The 20,842-nt window shown below is 53.6% G+C and overlaps 1 protein-coding gene across 2 annotated transcripts in view; it reads right to left on the bottom strand.

Moving 5' to 3' along the window:
* Dnah17 (dynein, axonemal, heavy chain 17) overlaps positions 1-20,409 on the bottom strand; it is a 114,560-nt gene extending 94,151 nt beyond the window's left edge. Inside the window, 16 exon segments of one of the 2 annotated variants that reach the window (NM_001447228.1) lie at positions 1,007-1,110; positions 1,995-2,103; positions 4,940-5,086; positions 6,835-7,030; positions 7,663-7,928; positions 10,430-10,546; positions 10,867-11,034; positions 13,486-13,572; positions 13,713-13,865; positions 14,401-14,526; positions 14,742-14,827; positions 15,018-15,117; positions 15,295-15,487; positions 16,943-17,136; positions 18,531-18,896; positions 20,359-20,409. In NM_001447228.1, the coding sequence (NP_001434157.1) occupies positions 1,007-1,110; positions 1,995-2,103; positions 4,940-5,086; positions 6,835-7,030; positions 7,663-7,928; positions 10,430-10,546; positions 10,867-11,034; positions 13,486-13,572; positions 13,713-13,865; positions 14,401-14,526; positions 14,742-14,827; positions 15,018-15,117; positions 15,295-15,487; positions 16,943-17,136; positions 18,531-18,866 (2,382 nt within the window). In that variant the 5' untranslated portion in view covers positions 18,867-18,896; positions 20,359-20,409. 2 annotated transcript variants of the gene reach the window in all.
* Between the last annotated feature and the right edge of the window lie 433 nt (positions 20,410-20,842).

Below are 20,842 nucleotides of genomic sequence, written 5' to 3' on the forward strand. Positions count from 1 at the left end.
TGGCCAAGCCATCTCTGTAGCCCCCCCTCTCCACCCCCGTGTAGCTCCCCCCCCACTGTTGCTGTTTGATTTTCTGAAGCAGGGCCTTCCAGGATACACCCGGGTAGGTCTCAACCTCAGGGTCCCCTACTTCAGCTTCCTGAGTATGGCAGGATTAATGCACTTAGCCCATAGCTACCTCCCCCCTCCATGTGTGGGCATCTGCACGATCACCTTAAGCATACAGCAAAGTTAGATGACTGAGTTTTTTTTAAAAACACTTTCTAGTCTGGGGAGGATAAGATGCTTGCTGTGCAAGCACAAGTCGCCCTCAACCTAGATCCCCGGCACCCACGTAAAAGCCCGGTGCTCTGGTGTTTGTCTCCAAGCCCAGCAAGGGGGTGGGGGCAGGAGAAGCTGCATCCTGGGACTCATTGGCGGTCAGTCCAGTCAACTGGTGAGACTCAGGTTCAGGGGACCCTGTCTCACAAGGTAAGATGGAAAGCCACTGAGGAACACACCTGGTATTAACCTCTGTTCTCCACACGAGCACACATGGATATACACTTGCATGCACCACACACACACACAGTGTGTGCACCCACACATGAGTTCTTTTTGAACTCATAGTCACAAGTGTTTTGCAAATCAAGGCTACTGATACTGAAACCTAGGATTGGGGCTAGAGAAGTGTCCCTCGGCTCTCTGGAAATTTGAGTCTGTCACCCTCAGAGGTGCCTCTTCTCTGGTCATCTGTGCTCTGTCTGCCCATTTCTTGTCCCAACTTATTCCTTTCCTCAAGCCTGGCACAGTTGGGGCCCCGCCCAGTCTGCTGACTGACTGCAACTGACTGGAGTGGAGCGGGTTCTGCTGAGTGACAAATGTCATTGCTCTGGGAGCACGGGGACATCACAGTTCAGAGCATTGGGTGGAGGGGTTCTCTGGCCATCATCACACCGGAGCACCTGCTGGCGGCCTCTGCGGGGTCCCTAGCGCATTGGCGCCTTGCCCTCGGCAACTCACTCACCTGCATGGCCTGCGTGATTCCTTCTATGTTTTGCTTGGTTTTCTGGATCCGGTTCTGCAGATTGTGCAGTATCTCCCGCATCTCCTGGATGTACTCCATCACATCTGCGATGTGAAGGTAAGAAATCTGACCCCAGGGACCCAGCAAGACACATACTTTTCTTAGGTGGCCTCAGTGCTCCACATGGTGTGGGTGGCTCCTGCAAAGTGCTCTACTCTATCTATCTACCTGAAGCACAAGTCGCCGTTGTGACTTCTCTGGAGTGAAGTGATGGTACTTGTTTATAACCTGCCACTCTGGTGGTATGTCTGAGATTAAGCCCCTTCCCAACTATAAATTAATAAGGAGGAGGCAGGGCACCTGCAGGAAGCTGGCAGGGCCTTGGGTGGCTGGAAAAGAGCTGTGCTCTGTGAGGGAGGGTGGGGGAAGGAATGTAGCCTCTGTCTGCAGGGACCCATGTGTCATAGATGAGGTGACATTTGGTCCCAACTTCCAGCAGAGACAGTGGAGCATGGTGGGGCTGAAAGGGTAGCTAAAGGCACAGCAAAAGTCTCAGGGGGGAAAAAGTAGCAGTGTGTGGCTCATCAAGACTCAGAGGACCCCCAGGGTGGGAGAAAATGAGGGCTATTGCCTTGTTTGCTGGTGGGATGGAGAGGAGAAAGGAGACCTGCCATTTCCTGACCTTCCTCTCCCCCTGCATCTGCCTTGAGCAGCAGAGACCATATGTCTTCTCTACTGACTTGCTATGTGCACATGGTAGACATGAGGAGGGGCAGGCCTCTAGGGGCCCTGTCAGGAAATGGCTGAACCCTTGGCAGCTCCCTGGGGACCTTTGTCCAGGTCTGTGAGTGACATGGGCAAGGTTTATGGTCTGGGCAAGAAGTTGGATGACAGCAGTTCACTAAACTCTCTGAAGCCTAAAGGCAAAACTAGCTACACCAGCAGTGCTGCATAGGTTAAACCCTCAAAACAAAGGTGCTCTAGGTACTTTCGCCATTCCAGAACAACGTCGTCTCAGCGCTCATCAATTTGACATCAATTTCTTCCAGTTCTGACTTGATCAGTGGAAACTCCACCTCCATCACGGTAGTCTTTATCTGCAAGAGGAAAGCCATGCAGTTAAGGGTTTGGTTCCCAAATCTTGATTTTCAAATGGCTTAGAACTTAACAGAGTTGAGGACCATTTACAGACACCACTAAACTCAGCTATGATCAATATTGTTTATCTGGGAGTTGTTTCTGAATTGCTGGTTCCTGGTGCTGCAGACGTGGCTTGGTGTCTAAGAATGTGCATTCCTCTTCTGGAAGGACCTGAGTCCAATTCCCATCACCCACATCAGGTGGCTCATTCCCAGGACTTCTGCTGCAGAGAATCTAATGCCCTTGGCCTTCAAGGATACCCACAAAAAATGTGGCAGACACGCATGATTGAAAATAAAATCCCCCACAAAAATAAACTGTATTCCAGGTGATTCTGATTTCTCAAATGACTCGTAACCCGAAGGATTGCAGTGTATGCTTGGTTCCTCGAGGAAAGGATGGCCGCTGTGGAAACAGATGAGTAAGGAATGCATCTGGCTGCAAAACCTCTGGTGGGTCAGGAATCTGAAGTGCAGCGATGTCACGGGGGAGGAGCCATGTCTGGGGAGAAGTGTTTAAGTCAATTTACCATAGCATAGAGCCTGCAGCTTCTGCCTGACTCTGCCTTGTGTCACCCCCTGAAAGTAGCTGATCCTTGAGAAAGTGAACCCACAAAACCAGACGATCAGAAGCAACCAAGGGAGCCATGAGTCAGGGCTTGTCTATGACACACAGGACAGTGAGGAGCCACTTCCTGTGTGGTAGCACTATAGGTGTATATCTCACACCTCCCTGTGTGCGCCATACCACAGGTGTGCATCCCACACCTCCCCGCGTGCATCACAGGTGTGCATCTCACACCTCCCTTTGTGCACTATAGGTGTGCATCACACCTGGCACTGTTTTTTGCTTTTGAGATGCCTAAGCCTAACTCGGCAGTCTTCCCGATTCAGCTTTCTAAAGGCTTGGATTGCAGCTGTGTGTCTCTGTTCTCCACTAAACTCTGTAGACTGTGTCTCAGGCACAGCTCAGCCTCCGTTGGGTCTTTACTGGTTGGAGTGTGTGGGTGAGCGTGTGATACTTCTAGCCGGGCTCCCCTCTTTACTTTTGGCTTTTGCATCACCCATGAGGGAGGTCCCAAACTGAGGTTCTCCCAGGCTGTTGCGTCCTTCCTTCCCTGACATCTGCCTGCACCCCACCCCAAGCCTTCCCTTCAGCTGTATCTAGGGTGGCACTGACATGCTGAGTGTGGCCAGTGTGGGGGCGAGAGTGTCTTTGGTGCCACATGGGCAGTCTGTCTGCCTTGCCACTTTTCACAGGTTTTTTGCTCTTTCATGCTGTCTCCGGCAGGACTTAGCAAGGGGCAGAATCGGGTGGTCCCAGTGGGGCCCTCCCAATGTGGATGGGTCTCATCAGTGGAATAGAAGTTGAAATGGGAGGAATTTACTCCCTTTTCCCAGCTCACTGCCTGGGGCATCTGGTCTTCTCTCCTGGCATTGCTTTTGAATTTACACTGCCAGATCCCTCCGGTTCTCAGGGTTTGGGCTGTCTAAATTACAGCACATTGCCTTCCTGGATCATCAGCTTGCAAGAGGTGCACTGTGGGCCTTCCTTTCTCCATAACTGTGCAACTCAATTCCTTGTAATTAGTGTTCTTGTAGGTCACCCTCTCTTCCTGACTTCCCCAGAGAGCCTTGACTGACACCTGAGCCATTAGCTGAGGACAACAGTGGCCTTTAGAAGTTGTAGAGGTGCAGTAAATGAATCCTATCCCACAGCATCCCTGCCCCTCAGCCAGCACCTTGACCTTTGTAGTGAACAGACTATGCACTTCTGACCTCGAGAACTGGAAGGCATAGGTCTGTGGTGTCCTGGGCTGATTGGAGTATGGCGCTGGGTCATGGGTGGTGGCGGTGGTGAGCCTATCAGCGCCTGGCCTGGCCCACTGTCTATGTCTGGGGGATGTTGGTACCTGGGATTGTTTGTTCCAGACATAAAATACCTGAGAGAACCAACTTGAGAGCTTTAGCTCAAGACTTCCAAAGTCTCATTCTGACATTGATGTGTGTGTGTGTGTGTGTGTGTGTGTGTGTGTGTGTGTGTGTGTGTGTGTATTTGGGGCCTGTGGTGAGGCAGATGTTGTGTGGGTAGGAATGTGAAGCAGAGGTCACTTTGTGGTGATCAGAGAACCAAAGAGGGAGGGGGTGGGGCCCAGTACTGTCTTCTGTGTCACCAGTATCCTAACTCCCTTCCATAAGGTTCCCCTCCTGATGGTGTCACACCATCTAATGGCACCCTAGACAGCCAAACTCTTACACCGCCTTTCCCCGCCTATGGGTCGAAACTGAGAGTGGGGCAGCCACATGAGTTGCCCGCAATGCCCCATGCCTACGGTTGACTTAGAGGCTGTTTCTGCTGCCAGGGGCAGATTGTCCTCGGGGCTGCTCAATGCCTGGGACTCTATTCAGTATGTGATGGCCGTGTCAGGCCCCCAGGTCAGAGGGGCCGAGAGAGTCGAGGGATTCTTGGGGTGAGGGTGGTTGTCTCTTCCCCAGCACCAGCTGGGCGACTTGCCCTTCCCATCTGGATTCCAGAAGGTACCCCTCCCTGACTTTCACAGAGTAATGGAAGTGATGTGAAGTGATGTCAGTATTATACCACAGCTTGGGGGAAATCTCCCAAGCCTTTACACAGAATCGTGCAGCGCTATCCAGAGCCTTGCAAACATGGTGCTTCCAGTGGCGGCGCTTTGAGCTATTACCAGCTCCCAGCCTCCAAAGCATGGTTGGTCAAGGGCAGCTTGAGGTACGTTTGGAGACGCAAGTGTCCCTGCCCAAGCCAGCACCAGCTCACCTCGTTGTACCAGCCAACGATGAGCTCTAGGTTGCCCACGAACTTCCGGAAGATTTCATTCTCCGAGAAGAGCTTCTCCGCACTGCTTGGAATCTCTTTCTGCTGCTGGAAGTTCAAATACTTCACTTCTCTCAGGACTGCCACCAACTAAAGGGCCAGGAAAGAGCAGGGAACCCATCAGGAGGTGACCTCAACCATGGGCCCCCGCTGCCCCTGGCTTCTCACAGCCAAGGAGCTTCAGGGCAGGTGGGTGGGACACAGGCTTCTGGTGGCTTCACCCTATGAGAGGGATCTGAGCCAGGGAAAGCGTGACATCATCATCATGGGCCAATGAGGTCATCTTTTTCTTATCTCTGCCCTGGGCCCTTGAGAGGTTTTCTTAGGACCCCCCCCCTTGTTCTTCTTTCTCTCTTCCTGGCAGCCTCCCATTGGCTTCACCCTACAAGATGGATCCAAGCCAGGGAAAGCATGACATCATCATCATGGGCCGATGAAGTCATCCTTCTCTTATCTCTGCCCCGGACCCTTGAGAGGTTTCCTTAGGATCTTCCCCTCTCTCCTCTTCACTCTTCCTTCACACTTTGTCCGACCCAGGGGATTGACGTGGCAGCCACCACTGCTGTCCCCAAAGCTATTCTCATCAAGGCCTCGGTGCACACCTGCAGGGGTTGGCCCTGTTCCTCCAGCCCCCTGGTGACTCCCTCATCTTCCCTCCTCATTCTTTTGCCTGGGGCACCTGACATCACCTCTTTGCCTGTACCAGATGGTTGTCATCTCTCTCTATCCTCTCTACCCTCTGCCCTTTAACCAGGAGGGCAGGACGGAGACTGGACTGGCCTCAGCAGGGTGTGCCAGGCACACACACAGCAATGACCAGCCTGTATGTTCCCAAGGGAGGAATGGATTCTGAGAAAAGGAAAGGTTTTAAGAAGCCATCCTGAGGACCCTTCCCTGCCTTCCTGGCATCACTGTCCCCGTCCAGATGGGACAGGATCACTCAAGGCAGAGCACTCACTTGGCATCCATCGTACGTATACATCCAAACTATCTGGGTTTATCCCTGGAATGTTCTAATCTGGCTACCTGGCCCTTCCCTCTGGGCCATGCAGAGACTTTAATCTACAACTTATGTTTTCTCTTGGGATCATGGGAAATGCAGTCAGATTTCCAAGAAAGGCAGCAGAAACCTACAACCCCAGAGACTCAGAAATCTGAGGCAGTGGGGAGTCACAAGAGGATGAACTGAAAGCCAAGGACTCCGTGTCTCAAAATAAAGTAAAAGGTCTGGGTATGTAGCTCAGTGGTAGAGTGTGTGCCTAGTATGTGTGAGGACCTGGGTTTGGTCAGATCGAATCAATAAAAATACTGTCTTAAAGTCCATCCCTTTCCCCGTCGGGATCATAGACCAAAGGGCCTCTTGGGCAGCTGACAAGGATTCCAGCTATACTCCAGCCTTGAAGATGTTTCAAGCATGCTACCATCTCACCTATACCTTAACCACTTAAAAATACTCAACAAACCTGTAGGTGCCTATAACACGCATGTATACACACACACACACTCGTACACACATATGTGCACATACATGCACACACATGCACAAATACACACACATGCGAGGACACACACACTCGAATACACACATGCACATGTGTGCACAAACACATGTGCACACACATGCACTCATACATGTGAGCACACACACAAGCTTAGTATGCACACACGCACGCACGCACACACACACGCACACACATGTACACAGAGCAACCTCCGTAAATGCTCAGTGTTGGTGGTAGAGTCGTAGAGTCAGCCCGCACCGTGGTGAGCCAGGGCTTTCCCCCTCCATCTAAGCCCACACCCCCCCGTCCCCACCCCCATCCCAACCCGGGACACACCGCTTTGCTAAAGTTGACTTGGATGAGGCTGGAGAAGGGGTCGCGCTGGATGAGTGGCTGCCCCAGGTTGAAGTGGCAGTCCTGGTCCACGCCCTCCACCCACTGCTGGTATTTCTTCTCCCGGTAGCCTTTCAGCAACCCTATCATCTCGTCGTACTTGTCGTAGACCAGCTTAGCCTCCACACTGGACATGACCCTGGGTCAGAGTGTTGGGGGGGGGAGCAATGGGGTGTCAGGCTTCACCCTGACATCACCTTCTAGGTTTTTTTTAATGCTACCACCGGCTACTGCCGGCCCTCAGGGTGCTCGGCTACCTTTCCTTCCAGGATGCCAGAGCGAGTATGCTATCATGTGACAGCTGGGCCACATGTGGAAAATATGGTATCTGAGTTCTTAGCCTGCAGTACAGCCTGTGAGCTGAGGCAAAGGCTCCAGGAGGACACACTGCATTGACCCCAACTAACCATAGCCCTGTTTGGAACTCACAGCTTCCTTTCCAACTTGGGGCCATCTGACTAGAATACAGTAAAGCCAGCATGACCCCTGGCTCCCACAGACTGCCTACTTTCCCAGCAGCATCCTCTATCTGCACACCCGAGGTGTCCCTGAGTTTGCTGCGGAGTGCCCTCCCCCTCCACAGAGGAAACCCTGCCCAGTGACTCCTTTACTCTAGTGAGCATGGTGGATAGCCTCTTTGCTCCCAATCAGACGGACTTGGACTATATCCATGAGGCTAGGAGAAGGGAGACACATGTGGAACCAGCTCCTTCCCTGCAGCCAAGGATGCATGGGGTACCTGGGCCCTTCCCAGCCTGGCCTGGGACTCACGGATGGTCGATGTGCTTCAAGTACTTCATGGACACCTCCAGCCTCTCCTGCAGCTCCAGGCTCCACTTGAGCTGCCCAGCCACAGGGGGCATGTTTTTGTGGATGGGTGGTATCTGGCCGTCTTCGGAGGCCGCCATCTGGGCATCGTACATGAGCTTGGCGTTGTCCAGCTCAGTGTTGAACATCTCCAGCATGACCGAGTACCTGGGTACCACCTCCACAAGAATCAGGGGTCGTTCCAGGAGGCCCCCGCACATGTACAGGAGCTGTGGGAACACGGAGAGGAGACGTGCTGTAGCCAGGGTCCCTGCGGCTTCTAGCCCTATCCCCGGCACTGGCCCCAGCGTGGGGTGATTTGGGGGTAATGAGTGTGGACAAACTTCAGGACTGAGGAGACTTGAGTCTTGTTGAAACGGAAACTCTGCTGGAGTCTTTCTCTGTGTGGCTTGTGTGATCTCATGCTGCCTTATGTGCAGGCACCAACTCAAAAACGGGCAGAGAGAGCTAAGTCAGAATTTATTCCAGACCATAGAAAAGAGGGGCTGTGAGCAGTTCCTGACTCAGCCGTGGGCAAATGGCCCCAGGCTACATCCAGGTCTGGGGGGCCTCTGACAACCAGAGGGGAATGGCTGTGCTCATAATGCCCTCAGGGTGTGAAGGTGGCTAACTGGGCAAGGTACTTGGCAAACGTGCATGCGAGTGTGTGCACCGTGCACGCACATGCACACACACACACACACACACACGCACACATATGTGCATGCTCGTTCCTATATCTGTACACACACACACACGTACACACACACACACACACACACACACACACACACAAAAGAAATGAGGGGCTGTTCACAGAAAGGAGCTGGCATGAGGTGGCCTAATGTCTGAATCTGTCAGGCGTCTGGAGTTCACAGGAAACACCTAGAGCTCCCTCGCTCTCCTAACATCATCCTCTCTAAGGTGTTCACAGGCCTAGGCGGGTCTTAGGCTGGCCTAGGGCTTTGCTTTGGAAAACATGACCTTTACTACAAATGACCGTTCACGATCACAACATGGGGCTGGAGAGATGGCTTAGCAGTTAAGAGCATTGACTGCTCTTCCAGAGGTCCTGAGTTCACTTCCCAGCAACCACCTGGTGGCTCACAACCATCTATAATGGGATCTGATGCCCTCTTCTGGTGTGTCTGAGGACAGCGACAATGTACTTATATATAATAAACATATAAATTTTTTTTTAAAAGTCTACAACATGACCTTGAGGAAGGGAAGGGAAATTTCAGTCTGCCTGAAAGCAGAGAGGAGTGGTATGTTTCTGCAGGGGACGCACACAGAGGGGCGGCAGGCACCAACCCTGCTTCCTTTAAGAGACTGACATGTGACAGTTGGGAAGTAAGTTTAGGACCCTCTCTTTTTTTTTTTTTTTTCGGAGCTGGGGACTGAACCCAGGGCCTTGCGCTTGCTAGGCAAGCGCTCTATCGCTGAGCTAAATCCCCAACCTAGGACCCTCTCTTATCCCTTATCTCTGCTCTTCTCCAGTTTCTCTCCCTTTCTTTTCTTACAGACTTTTTTTTTTCTTCTTCTGGATCTAACTTTTATCTTCTGCAAGGAGGAGGTCACATGAGCAATACTCTGAAACTTTTCAGGTACCATGTGATGTGTTGATGACAGGGAGACCTAGCATCTGGATAGTTTTGCTTGTCACAGAGGGATGGCTGGAGGACACTCCCAAGGGTCAGCCTGCCCTAAGTTTCTCTAACTTAGCAGGTCCTGTCATAAGGTGAGGATTTGGAAAGTGACTAAGGGAGACTTTTGGAAAGCCGTGAGGGAGAAGACCTGGGATAGGCTAATGTTATCACTCTGGGCTCCACTGCTCAATGGCCCACTTGCCTCTCACGGGAAAAGAGCTCAAGATACATGGGCACTCCTCATGAAGGTGGGTGGCTCAGCTCCCTCCAGTGCATCCCTTGAGCGCTCCTGAGTGGAGCCCGAGAGCCTGGACGTGTGTGTGGTGGTTTCTTCACGCCTTGGTCAGTGGACCAGATACTCCTCTGGTTTGATTTCTGAGTCTACCCTGAGGTGCATGTGACCATTAACCTTGGTTATCAACCTGACAGTGAACTCCTGCTGAGGTGTGTGTGTGAGGGAATGTTGTGGATAGAGATGCCTGAAGAGTTAGCGAGGCTCACAGCAAGATGTTTCATCCAGACCCTTCCAGGGACCTGGCCTGGAAGTCATGTCTGGCCACTGGCCACACCTGTTCCCTGACTGTGGCTGCCACTTGCTTGGGCTGACTTGGGAGCGGAACCTGTGGCAGTGGGGAATGGGGAAGATAGAGTATCTCCCCTTGCCCTGCAACACCAGATGAAGCTCCCTTCCTGCTTTAACAAAACTCTTAAATGGTGGTTGAGGAGACTGGACATTAATTTGCATATGATTTGCATACACTGCGACTTCACCTCAAGTCCCAAGCTAAGCAATCCCAGATGTCATCCATCACTGCAGCTGCATCCGGAGGGCTCCCAATGTCCCTACATTTCCACTATAGAAACAGAGGTTGCACCCCGGCTCTGCTGGAGAGAGAGCTTGGGGATCCGGTGCCTGGATCCTTCCTGAGCCTCTAGTGGAGGTCAGGAAACCCAGCTCTGACAATGGAAGGGTGTCCATTGCCCCGGGGTGCCCTCTGACTGCCTTCACTAGGGGTTGTTCCCTACTGACCTGATATATGGTCAGGGAGCTGGCTCTGCAGTGACGGACGGTGCCCGCCTACCTTTGCGGACGACTCAATGCAATTGCAGTCGTCAAAGGCTTGGCAGAAGATGGTGGCCAGCCTCCTGTCCAGGTCTTGGATCTTAGTCTCAAAGTCATTGTAGTCATCGTCAAAGCTCTGACGGGAGAGGAGGTAGAGAAGGTAGCTACAGTAAACCATCACCAGACTGGGAGGCCTCGGGGGTTAAGCCAAGTGGAGACGGGGCTGGCTGCACAGCTCAGCGGTGGATTGTGGATCTGGGGTTGGGATCCCCGACACTGCCATCTCCCCATCCCTGAACCCAGATCCTGTCCACGCATCAGCATGGGGACTGGAGCTTATACACTTTCAGTGACAACCTATTAAAGTTCTTAAGTCCCAGGGGATGACCGGCCACTCACCCCGCGCCCACTGTCACCCCACTCCCTGGGCCGGTGTCCGTCCCTGCCCAGACTTACCGAGTCTCCGGGGTCCAGAGGGTCATATTTGCACTCAGCAAAGACCTTCACCAGTTCGAAGACCTCGTCGTAGATCTGGGTCACCAGGTTCCCCAGGATGTTGCCCCGCACGCCTCCCAGCTCAATCTTCTCCAGCTTCAGGAACTCAATGGCCGTTTTGTAAAGGTCCTAGCACGGGGAGGGGAGGGGCAAGAATCATCAGCTTAGCCCATTCATGTCCAGGGATGAAGTCAAGGGTCCGGAGAGAGCCCTCGAGCGGCACACTCGGGGATGCCACTGCGGGGTGCACACGAGGCATGTGAGGGCCATGAGTGGCTGTGTTCTTCGGTGCCCATGTGCTACACAGCCACCTCTAGAACAAGGAGCAAAAGGATGAGGGGAGGGGCGGCTCCTTAAGGAATCACATCCACAGTGGGAGCTTGGAGGGTGGAGGGTGGAGGGTGAAGGAGGCAGAGAGAACGAAGCCAGGCCCCACGCTGGCCAAAGAGCCCCTCTAGATGCTCTGACCTCCACCCCCTCAGGTTTGGAAGGTGCTAGAGAGGTCCCAGGGTCTCTCATGTTCTGGCTGAGACTCAGGTCCTCTGTCCCTTGGAGAGCAGTCCATACTGAGAGAATCCCGTTCCATGGTGGACACTGGCACCTGGTTTTGGGGAACATCCACGAGGAACTCTACTGCCTAGCCCTGCCCGTCTGTTGGTCCATGGTAATCTTTGGCTCGGATGAAGCCAAGACTCAAAGCTTTTAAGATGTTACCACACCTGGGTCCTCAAAGTCACCATCCCACACCAGAAGTGGGGCTCAGCCCCAGCCCCATCTGAGTGGGAGGTGCTCTGTGTGGTGCTCCTTCCCCGACACACACACTCCAAAGTTATGGGCTTGACTCTCATCCCCTCAACTGATACTGGCATGTGTGATATCCCTGTTCCCCCAACGGGGTCCCCAACCGTGAGGACAATGAGCACGATGTATTACTTCTTCCTCCCTCCTCCTGTCACCCTCTCGAGTCAGGGTCTCGGCTCAAGCTGGCCTCAAACTCACTAAATGGTTGATGTTCTATCTGTTGACCACTATGTGTTAATCGATGAGTCCACCTTGAACTCCTTGTCCCCCTGCCTCTGCTTCCCACATGCTGGGGAGTGTGCCACTCTGCTCAGTGTTGCTGGAGAGGTGAGACTCGGGGCTCTGCACCTGCGAGAGGTAAGCACCCCATCGGCTGAGTCTCAGCCCCTGCTTGTCCTCGTTTTAATGTGTTGAGGGCCTCCCATGTGAAGTTAAAAACCAGTCACCTCGTGCAAAAGATTCTAAGCCATAAAAGGAAGATGGGGGTTGGGCGAGGAGAGGGCTCGGCTGCTGGATGTGCCTGACGCACAAACCTGAGGACTTGAGTTCAAACCCCCAGCAGCTACATACAAATCTGGGCATGTGTGTAAGGGCACACGAGAGATGATGGCTCGGGGGTTAGGAATGCTTATTGGCCTTTACAATAGACCTGGGTTTGGTTTCCAGCACCCACATAGCAGCTCAGAGCCATCATTAATGCCTGTTCTGGGGGATCTGATGTCCTCTTATGGCTTCGTGAGCACCTGGCGTATATGGTGCATACACATACATGCAGGCAAAATGCTCTTAGGCATAAAAACATCTGGTGAGGTCTCACATGTTTGAAACCCAAACACTGTGAGGCTAGAGATGGAGGCTGGCTCGACCTCCCTGGCCGTCAACCTTCCTCCAAGTTGGGAGAGATCCTGCCTTAAGTGGATAAGGCAGATCATGGTAGATAGAGCAGGTCATCGATGTCTTCTTCTGGTCTGTACCCTGGCACAGGAGTGCTCACACACATGTGCTCACCATGCACACATGAACATTACACCAAGGACCGCTTGTCTTGCCCAGCTGGAGCCCTCCACCGCCCCTCCACCATCTTGATGTCTTCTTGGATTTTCACCTGACATGGGATGCGTGTGCACACACACACACACAACACACACACAACACCCACAACACACACACAAGATGCTCCCACACTCAACACTCACACCCACACCCACCCACACACACACACGCACACAATGCTCATACATACACATGATGCTCACACAATGCTCACACACACAATGCTCACACACATGATGCTCATACACACAATGCTCAGCTCACACACACACAATGCTTACACAATCATACACACAATGCTCACACAATGCTCACACACATGATGCTCATACACACAACACTCACACACACGATGGTCACACACACAATGCCCACACATGTCCAAAGTCTCCCGTTGTGCTGACTTTGGGCACTAACTCTGCCTTTGGGTGCTGGCTTGCCGACAATGGTCACTGTATTGTCTGGTGACAAGACTGGAGTTGAGGGAGAAGCAGCTGCCAGGTTTAATCACAGAGGGAGCCTCAAGGGCAGAATTTATCATGTACTTAGGGTTTTGTTTTTTTTTTTTTAACTAGGAGACGATTGTGGATTTTTTTTTCTCCCAGTGATTAGGTCCCATGTATGCTGGCAGTCGATACCACTGAGCCCAGAAGCCCCGGGAGCCTCTTCCCCGGGAGCCTCTTCTGAAGGACTTGGAAGCGAAAAGGAACGGGATTCAAATTTTACCTCAATGGTCTGCACGCGGTGGAAGAAGGCATTCATGCGGGAGAAGGCGAGGGATGAAGGGAATTCCCACGGCACGGGCGGCCTGTCCTTTTAGAAGGGAGTGGATGAGAGGAGGATGAGGCAGAGGAGGCCATACTTGCTTATGCTAGTCCACCTGCCCACATGTCAGGGGTGGCCCTGACACGGCCCAGCTTGCCGAGACCGAGGCTCCACGGGTCTGCGGGTACCTTAAAGAAGAGCTTCATGTTTGCGCAGCAGAAGTCGTAGGCGTGGAAGAGCTCCTTGAGGACGCCCACCGACTGGGAGATGCCGCCAAGGACCTCCTCTATCTCACCCTGCAAGCCCTTCAGCACCTCCTCTGGGCTCAGGTAGGTTCTAGTCTAGACAGAGGAAAAGACAGGCATCCTAAGACATCCACAACCAGCCTCCAGGCAGGATCCCAGCACAGTGTCCTCCCGAGGTTCCTCTCCTGTCCAGGCTACCGTGGATTAGGGGTCACCAGACATGGGAGACATGCGGTGTTTCTCTTGGTCCTATGGGTAGGCTACCAGCATGATTTTAACATGCTTTGGAGGCTTGGGGTAAGGTCCTTCAGCATGTGCTGGTGACTGTGCCCACAGTACTTTTGAGAAGAGGAAAAGAAGGGAAAGGAAAGTGTGGGTTGAGGGTGGTAGAAGGCAGCTGGATACAGTGCCCCATAGAGTACCTGGCTGAGTGCTGGGGTTTTGGGGTTCTCAGGGCAACTGTCCTCCTCCCCTTCCTTACTCCTTGCTCCTGGCTAGCAAGGCACCCTGGGAAAAGACTTTGCCAGCCACTCCAGGCTTGGCTCCAGGTTAAGGCCTGAGAAGGCCCAGACATAAGGGGAGTGGAGGAGTGGAGAATGGGGTAGAAGACCAGGCTGGGGCTATGCGTCACCATCTCGATGATCTGGTTGCTGAACTCCCGAAGGATGACGATGACCCTGGAGGGTGTGTTGTAGTGCTCGGAGGTGGCCCAGATGAAACAGATCGTGCTTAGCACCTTGACGATGAAACTGGGGAGCTGGGGTAGACGGCCCAGATTGCTGAAGGGGGCTGGCCTCCATTACAGTGTCCCCCACTCACCTCTTCCCATAGCTAGCCCTGGGCCTCCAGAAAAGGATTCCGGGGGTGGGGGTGGGGGTGGGGGCGTCTGTGCTGAAAGGAAACCAAGGGCTCTACAATCCCTTGTGCCTGCCTCTCCCACCCCAGCCAGTTGGCTTTCCCTTCTCCACACACCACTGTGAAGTCTGCCTGCTCCATCTCCTCCAACAGGATACGCAGAGGCTTCAGATACAGGACAATGTCATTGGCTTCCTTTAGCCCTGGCATAAAGGGACAAGGGTCGGTGCTGAAGGGGGGGCTCACTGAGAAATGGGGGGGGGGCTGTAGGGCTTTCAGGGTCATCCCAGGAAGGGGCTGAGGGACTGCTCATGGGTGACATAACTCCCTGGGGTAAGTGACAGGCAGTCCACACAGCCCTCCCCACAGCTTCGTGGATGGTGTCTGGCTCACCTTGGGTGACATTCATGTAGACGTTCTGTAGGGCTGGCCAGTAGCAGCTTTTGGCCTTTTCCAGGATCTCAACTATCTTGTTCACCTTGGGCCTGTTTAGCTGAGGGCCAAAGAACCACAACCCTCAGTCTAACCCTCAGGCGAGGGAGCCCGACCTGGGGCTGCCAGGGCTGAGGAATGTATCTCGGGGCCCCATCCACGGGAGGGCAACACTGGGCTGACCAGTGCCGGAGTGGGCCAGCGAGGATTCAACTGCGGGGTAGAGTGGGGGCCCTACCTGCTCGTGGATGCACTGCAGGTTCATGAGCCGGGCGTCCCAGAACTCAAATTCCACACGGGGCAGAGGATGCAGGCCATCCAGCAGGGCCTGAGCCGAATCCTTGCTCAGCACATCCCGGATTTGATGGGACCAATCTATGATGATGGTCTCGATGGAGTGTAGGAGCGAATTGTCCAGGGAGGAGGGGATCCTGTTGAGGGTGAGGTCAGGATGAGGCTCCTGTGGCCACACACACACACACACACACACACACACACACACACCACACATAACACACCACACACCACATAACACACCACACACCACACACACACACACACACACACCACACATAACACACACACACACCACACATAACACACACACACACCACACATAACACACCACACACCACACACACACACACCACACATAACACACACACAGACACACACACACACACCACACATAACACACACCACACACCACACACACACACACACCACACATAACACGCACACACACACCACACACCACACACACACACACCACACACCACACACCACACACACACACCACACACACACACACACACACACACACACACACACACATGGATTCCCTAGCCACTCAGGAAATCCACCTACCCCCTGCCCCACACCAGCAGCCTACAAGTGACAAACTCTGAGCCACCTCAGCCACTGCTGCTGCCACTGATGCCACCACCATCACCACCATCACCACCACCATCACCACCACTACCACAACCATCACTACCACCATCACCACCACCACCACCATCACCACCTCCACCACCACCATCATCACTGCCAGCATCACCACCACCACCACAACCATCACTACCACCACCACCATCACCACTACCACCACCATCACCACCACCACCACAACCATCACCACCACCATCACCACCACCACCACCATCACCACCTCCACCACCACCATCATCACTGCCAGCATCACCACCACCACAACCATCACTACCACCACCACCACCATCACCACCACCACCATCATCACCACCACCACCATCACCACCACCACCACCACAACCATCACTACCACCACCACCACCATCACCACCACCACCATCACCACCACCACCACCATCACCACCACCACCATCACCACCACCATCACCACCATCATTACCACCACCACCATCACCACCTCCACCACCACCACCATTGCCATCACCGCCACCATCACCACCTCTACCACCACCCCACGACCACCACTGCCACCATTACCACCCACACCACAGGACAATGTTGGGTGCTAATTCATGGACACAGCTCTGGATGCCACAGGCCTCTCTACCTTGACTCGCACCTTCCTGTCTAACATCCCTCCCTCATGCCCCTTAACGAGGCATCTCAGAGCCAGCCTGTGGGATTACCGTTTGAGCCATGCGATAATTACACACATGTGTAAATGGAGAGGAAGACGTGGGCGGTCCCCAAACCCCCGGCATAGATACTGCTAGGTGTTTGGATTCCCAGGATCTACTCCCCTGTGTTGTGTCCTCTGCTGTGGATTTGGTGCCCCCTCGGGTGCCAGCTGACACATGAGCACCTCGTGAATGTCGGGCATAGAATCCGTCTGCATTTAGCTTGGCTCCCTCCCACCTCCGTCTGCCACCCACCTCTCCATGGACTCCAGCGTGCCGTCCAGGCTCCCCAGGTGCTCGGGGATAGGCAGCAGGGTTTTCCCCTTGATCTTGCCTCCCATCACGAACATCTCGTTCTTCAGCCTGTGGACCTGCTTGACAATGTCTTCCGACACCACCCGGGGCCAGCCATCCATGTTCTCATTCTGGTTTAGCAGAGAGTAGAGGACCTGAAAGGAGACAGGGCGGTGACTCTGCCGGGCTCTGCTCTTCTGAGGAGCTGAGTCCCCTTTACCATGAGAAAGAATGGAGGTGAGGCAGCTGGAGTTCCTGGAGCCGTGATGGCCAGCTATCGCCAGCTCCCCACACCTCACAAGCACAGCACAGGAGCCACACTCCTTGCAGGAAGTTTAAGGGCTAAGGTAGGCTCGGTTATGTCACTGTATAGTTCCACCACCTGTACCTTTGTGTGTGTGTGTGTGTGTGTGTGTGTGTGTGTGTGTGTGTGTGATGCACACATGAACCTACATAGAGGTCACAGGTCAATGTGTCTTCTACCTTGTGTTTTGGAGCAAAGCCTGTCACCGGATCTGAAACATTCATCAACTGGACCAGACGGCCAGCATGTCAACAGGCTCCTCGTGTCTCTACCTCCAAAGGGCTGTCGTTACAAGATGCCATAGGCACACCTAGATTTTCATGTTCGTGTCGGAGCTGGGAACCCATGCTCTTCTGTTTGTGCAGCAAGCCCTGTGTCCGCTGAGCCGTCTCTCCTCAGGCCGACATGGCCTTCAAAGAGGCAATGAGGTCATTTAGGCCAGGAGGCTGAGCCCTATTCAGTAGGGCTTGGGGCCTTGTATGAAGAGATCAGGACACAAAAATCCATCCTGGGAGGGAACTGGGAGAGGTGGCCATCTAAGCTCAGGACAGAGGTGTATCAGGAGAGGGCCAGCTGACCCCTGGGCCTTGGGCTTCCAGCTTCAAGAGCATCTGGGACTAGAGATGCAGCTGAATTGGCTGTGGCCTGCCAGGCTTCCCACTCTCTTCTTCCAGGCCCTTCATATTCCTCTTTGAATAAGCACGGGCAGAGTCCCGGTCCTTGTTCTATGGTGACTGGGAGGTTTATGTAACCTAGCCTGCTAGTGTGGCCCACCAGAGGCTATTCTCGACCTGTTGCACTGCCGAGGGTGAGTATGAGGTATGGTAGCAGCATATATAGAGGAGTAGAAAAGATCGTGCCATTGGCCCTTCCTAGCTCAAAGTCTCAGAGATTGGGGAACTGTCAACCGGTCCTTGGATGGCCCACACCTGGGGCTACATAGAGCAAGGCGGCAGAGACTGCTGCCAGAGGAGAGAGGGCAACTTTAATGCTGGGAAGGGGACGATGCTGTTAGACTCCCGCCGCACCACCCCGAGTGGGTCTGCCAGTATTTCCAACCAGCTCTTAGGCGAGGCCCCTGGGAGATGCATCCCTTTGGAACAGCAAAGCCTTGGGCTCTTCAGAGTCCTTCTCAAGCTTCCGCTCTCCAGTTCCCGCCCCACTCCCGCCCGGCCCCGCCCCACTCCCGCCAGGCCCCGCCCCACTCCCGCCCAGCCCCGCCCCCGCCAGCCTAGGCACACACACCTCCTCCACTACTGCAATCAACTGGTCTACGGGGGTGGGACTGATGTCCCCGTAGATGAGACGGGTCTTGTAGTTGTCCTTGGTGATGTTCTCCGGCTTCGTCCTGATGAAGTAAACTCCTTTGGTCTTGAGGGACTCTGGGAAACCCAGGCACGGAATTATTATACCAGCAGGGTTGAGTGTCATCACCAGGACAGGGTTTTCAGTTTTGTCGAAGAATTCCGTGAACAGGGCCATGTTCTCCTCGGCTCCGACCAGTTTGCTCCATTTGTCTGGCTTGAACTTGAGGAGAGCAGAAGACACTGTCTCCAGGTAATCAATTCTGGGGTCTGGCATTCTTGTCACCTTTTCTTACACCGCGGTCCTCTGTGGAGTGAACAGGCAAGTTCCAGCTGGTTTCTGGGCTCTCAGAACCACACGGACTCTCCAACCTAACCACACCGGTGTAAGGGGTTCATGGGCCTTTCTGTCTTTATCAGTGGTTGGGCTGCTGACAAGGGAGGGGTGCCTTTTCCTATCCTGGTGCAGGGTCATCAGGTTAACCGGGTACCCCGGTGTAATTATGACCATAAAATTGAGTACGCTGGGAAAGATAAGAAATGGACACAGGGAGGTTGGGGATTTAGCTCAGTGGTAGAGTGCTTGCCTAGCAACCGCAAGGCCCTGGGTTCGGTCCCCAGCTCCGAAAAAAAAAAAAAAAAGAAAAAGAAAAAAGAAAAAAAAAAGAAATGGACACAGGGAAAAGAGAAGAGGAAATGACTGTATCTGTGTGGGGGTGGGGCAGGGAAAGGGGGATGGGAATGGGGGATGGGGCGATGGGAGCAGCTGAGAAGAAACCAAGGATAACCTGGGATCGAGCCCTGGCATCTGCACAGACACAAAACCTGGGCTCCTCTGGGCCCTGTGGGTGGTTTTCAGCCTGTTCCAGAACTGGCCACTGCCGATGTCAGTTTTTATAGGCCACCTTGGAAGCACTCAGATCCTAATCTTTGGCTCGGATTAAAGCCAAGGCTCAAAGCTTTTAAGATGTTACCACACCCGGGTCCTCAAAGTCACCATCCCACACCAGAACTGGGGCTCAGCCCCATCCCCATCTGAAGGTGCTCTGTGTGGTGTTCAGGGACCCAAGGCTTCCCTAGAGCCTAGGGCTTCTCTGTGGCAGGTTACAAGATCCCTATACAAAGAGAGGAAAGGCGGGGAGGGGGAGGGGGAGGGGGAGGGGGAGGGGGAGGGGGAGGGGGAGGGGGAGAGAGAAACTCAGAGCGGTTCCTGAGCCAAACCTGTCTAGTCTGGGCCCATCTCTGGATTAGGGGAGATAATGTGGCACCTCCATCATGAGGGAGGAGCCATGCAGTGATGTCTGTTGGGTGCTACTGCTGAGCTAACCCTTCCCAGACCCAGGTCATTACTAAGTGTAGGCACTGGAATGAGAGTGTTTAAAGGGGGGCCTCCTCCAAGTCTTACTAAGTCTATGGTACTACTGAGGTCGAAGGAAACACCCTCTGGTTTACAGTGGCACCATTTCCTGGTGTGCGGCCAGGAGATGGCAGTTTACAAAACTGTCCCATGAAGTGCTTCTCGGGTCCACCAGCCCCTCAGACTGTCAGGCTTGGGGCTGGGCTGGCTCAAGGGCAGCTACGGGGAGGATACCTGGAAGCGCCAGTGAGGAAGGGGTGGGGCTGTGGAAGCCAGCTCCAAGCACAGATCAGGGACAGTGCTTGGGAAGTCAGGAGTCCATTGTGGGCCAGAACCTGGGCTCCTTCCTACCCTGTGTGCTAAGACCCCTCAGCTCTTCCCCAATACCCTAAGCTGGTTCACAGTGGCTCACCGGACCAGTGTGTGCTTCTGTCAAGAGTGAGTGAGCCCTTTCCCAGTGACCAAAGGAAATGGCTCTGCTCCTCCAGAGGCTCCAACTGCCATAGAACCTTCGGAGTGTCCACAAGATACCTGGAACTTCTAGAACGTTCTCCCAGCTACTTAGGTAGAGGGTCAGGTGACTGGTGCTGCCCACTGTTCAGCGACGGGGAAGTCTGGGCTCTGAGGCTGCAGACAGCAGAAGGTACTCACCTTCTCAGGACACAGAGTCCTCCACAGAGTTTTACTCTTGAATGACGACTACCTGGGGCTTACATCTACTTTCTTAAAACCTTCTACTCTTCCAGACCGAACCATTTTACATACATACTTTATATTTAATATCAATTTTCAAGAATTCCATGCAATGCATTTTGAACACATTCACTGCCTACTTCTCTTAATTTTTCCTAGAGCCACTCTTCCTCCCTTCCGATTTCATGTTCTTTGTACAAAGT

The sequence above is a fragment of the Rattus norvegicus genome, chromosome 10, assembly GCF_021556685.1.
Source record: "Rattus norvegicus strain SHRSP/BbbUtx chromosome 10, alternate assembly SHRSP_T2T, whole genome shotgun sequence".
NCBI classification, from domain to species: Eukaryota; Metazoa; Chordata; class Mammalia; order Rodentia; family Muridae; genus Rattus; species Rattus norvegicus.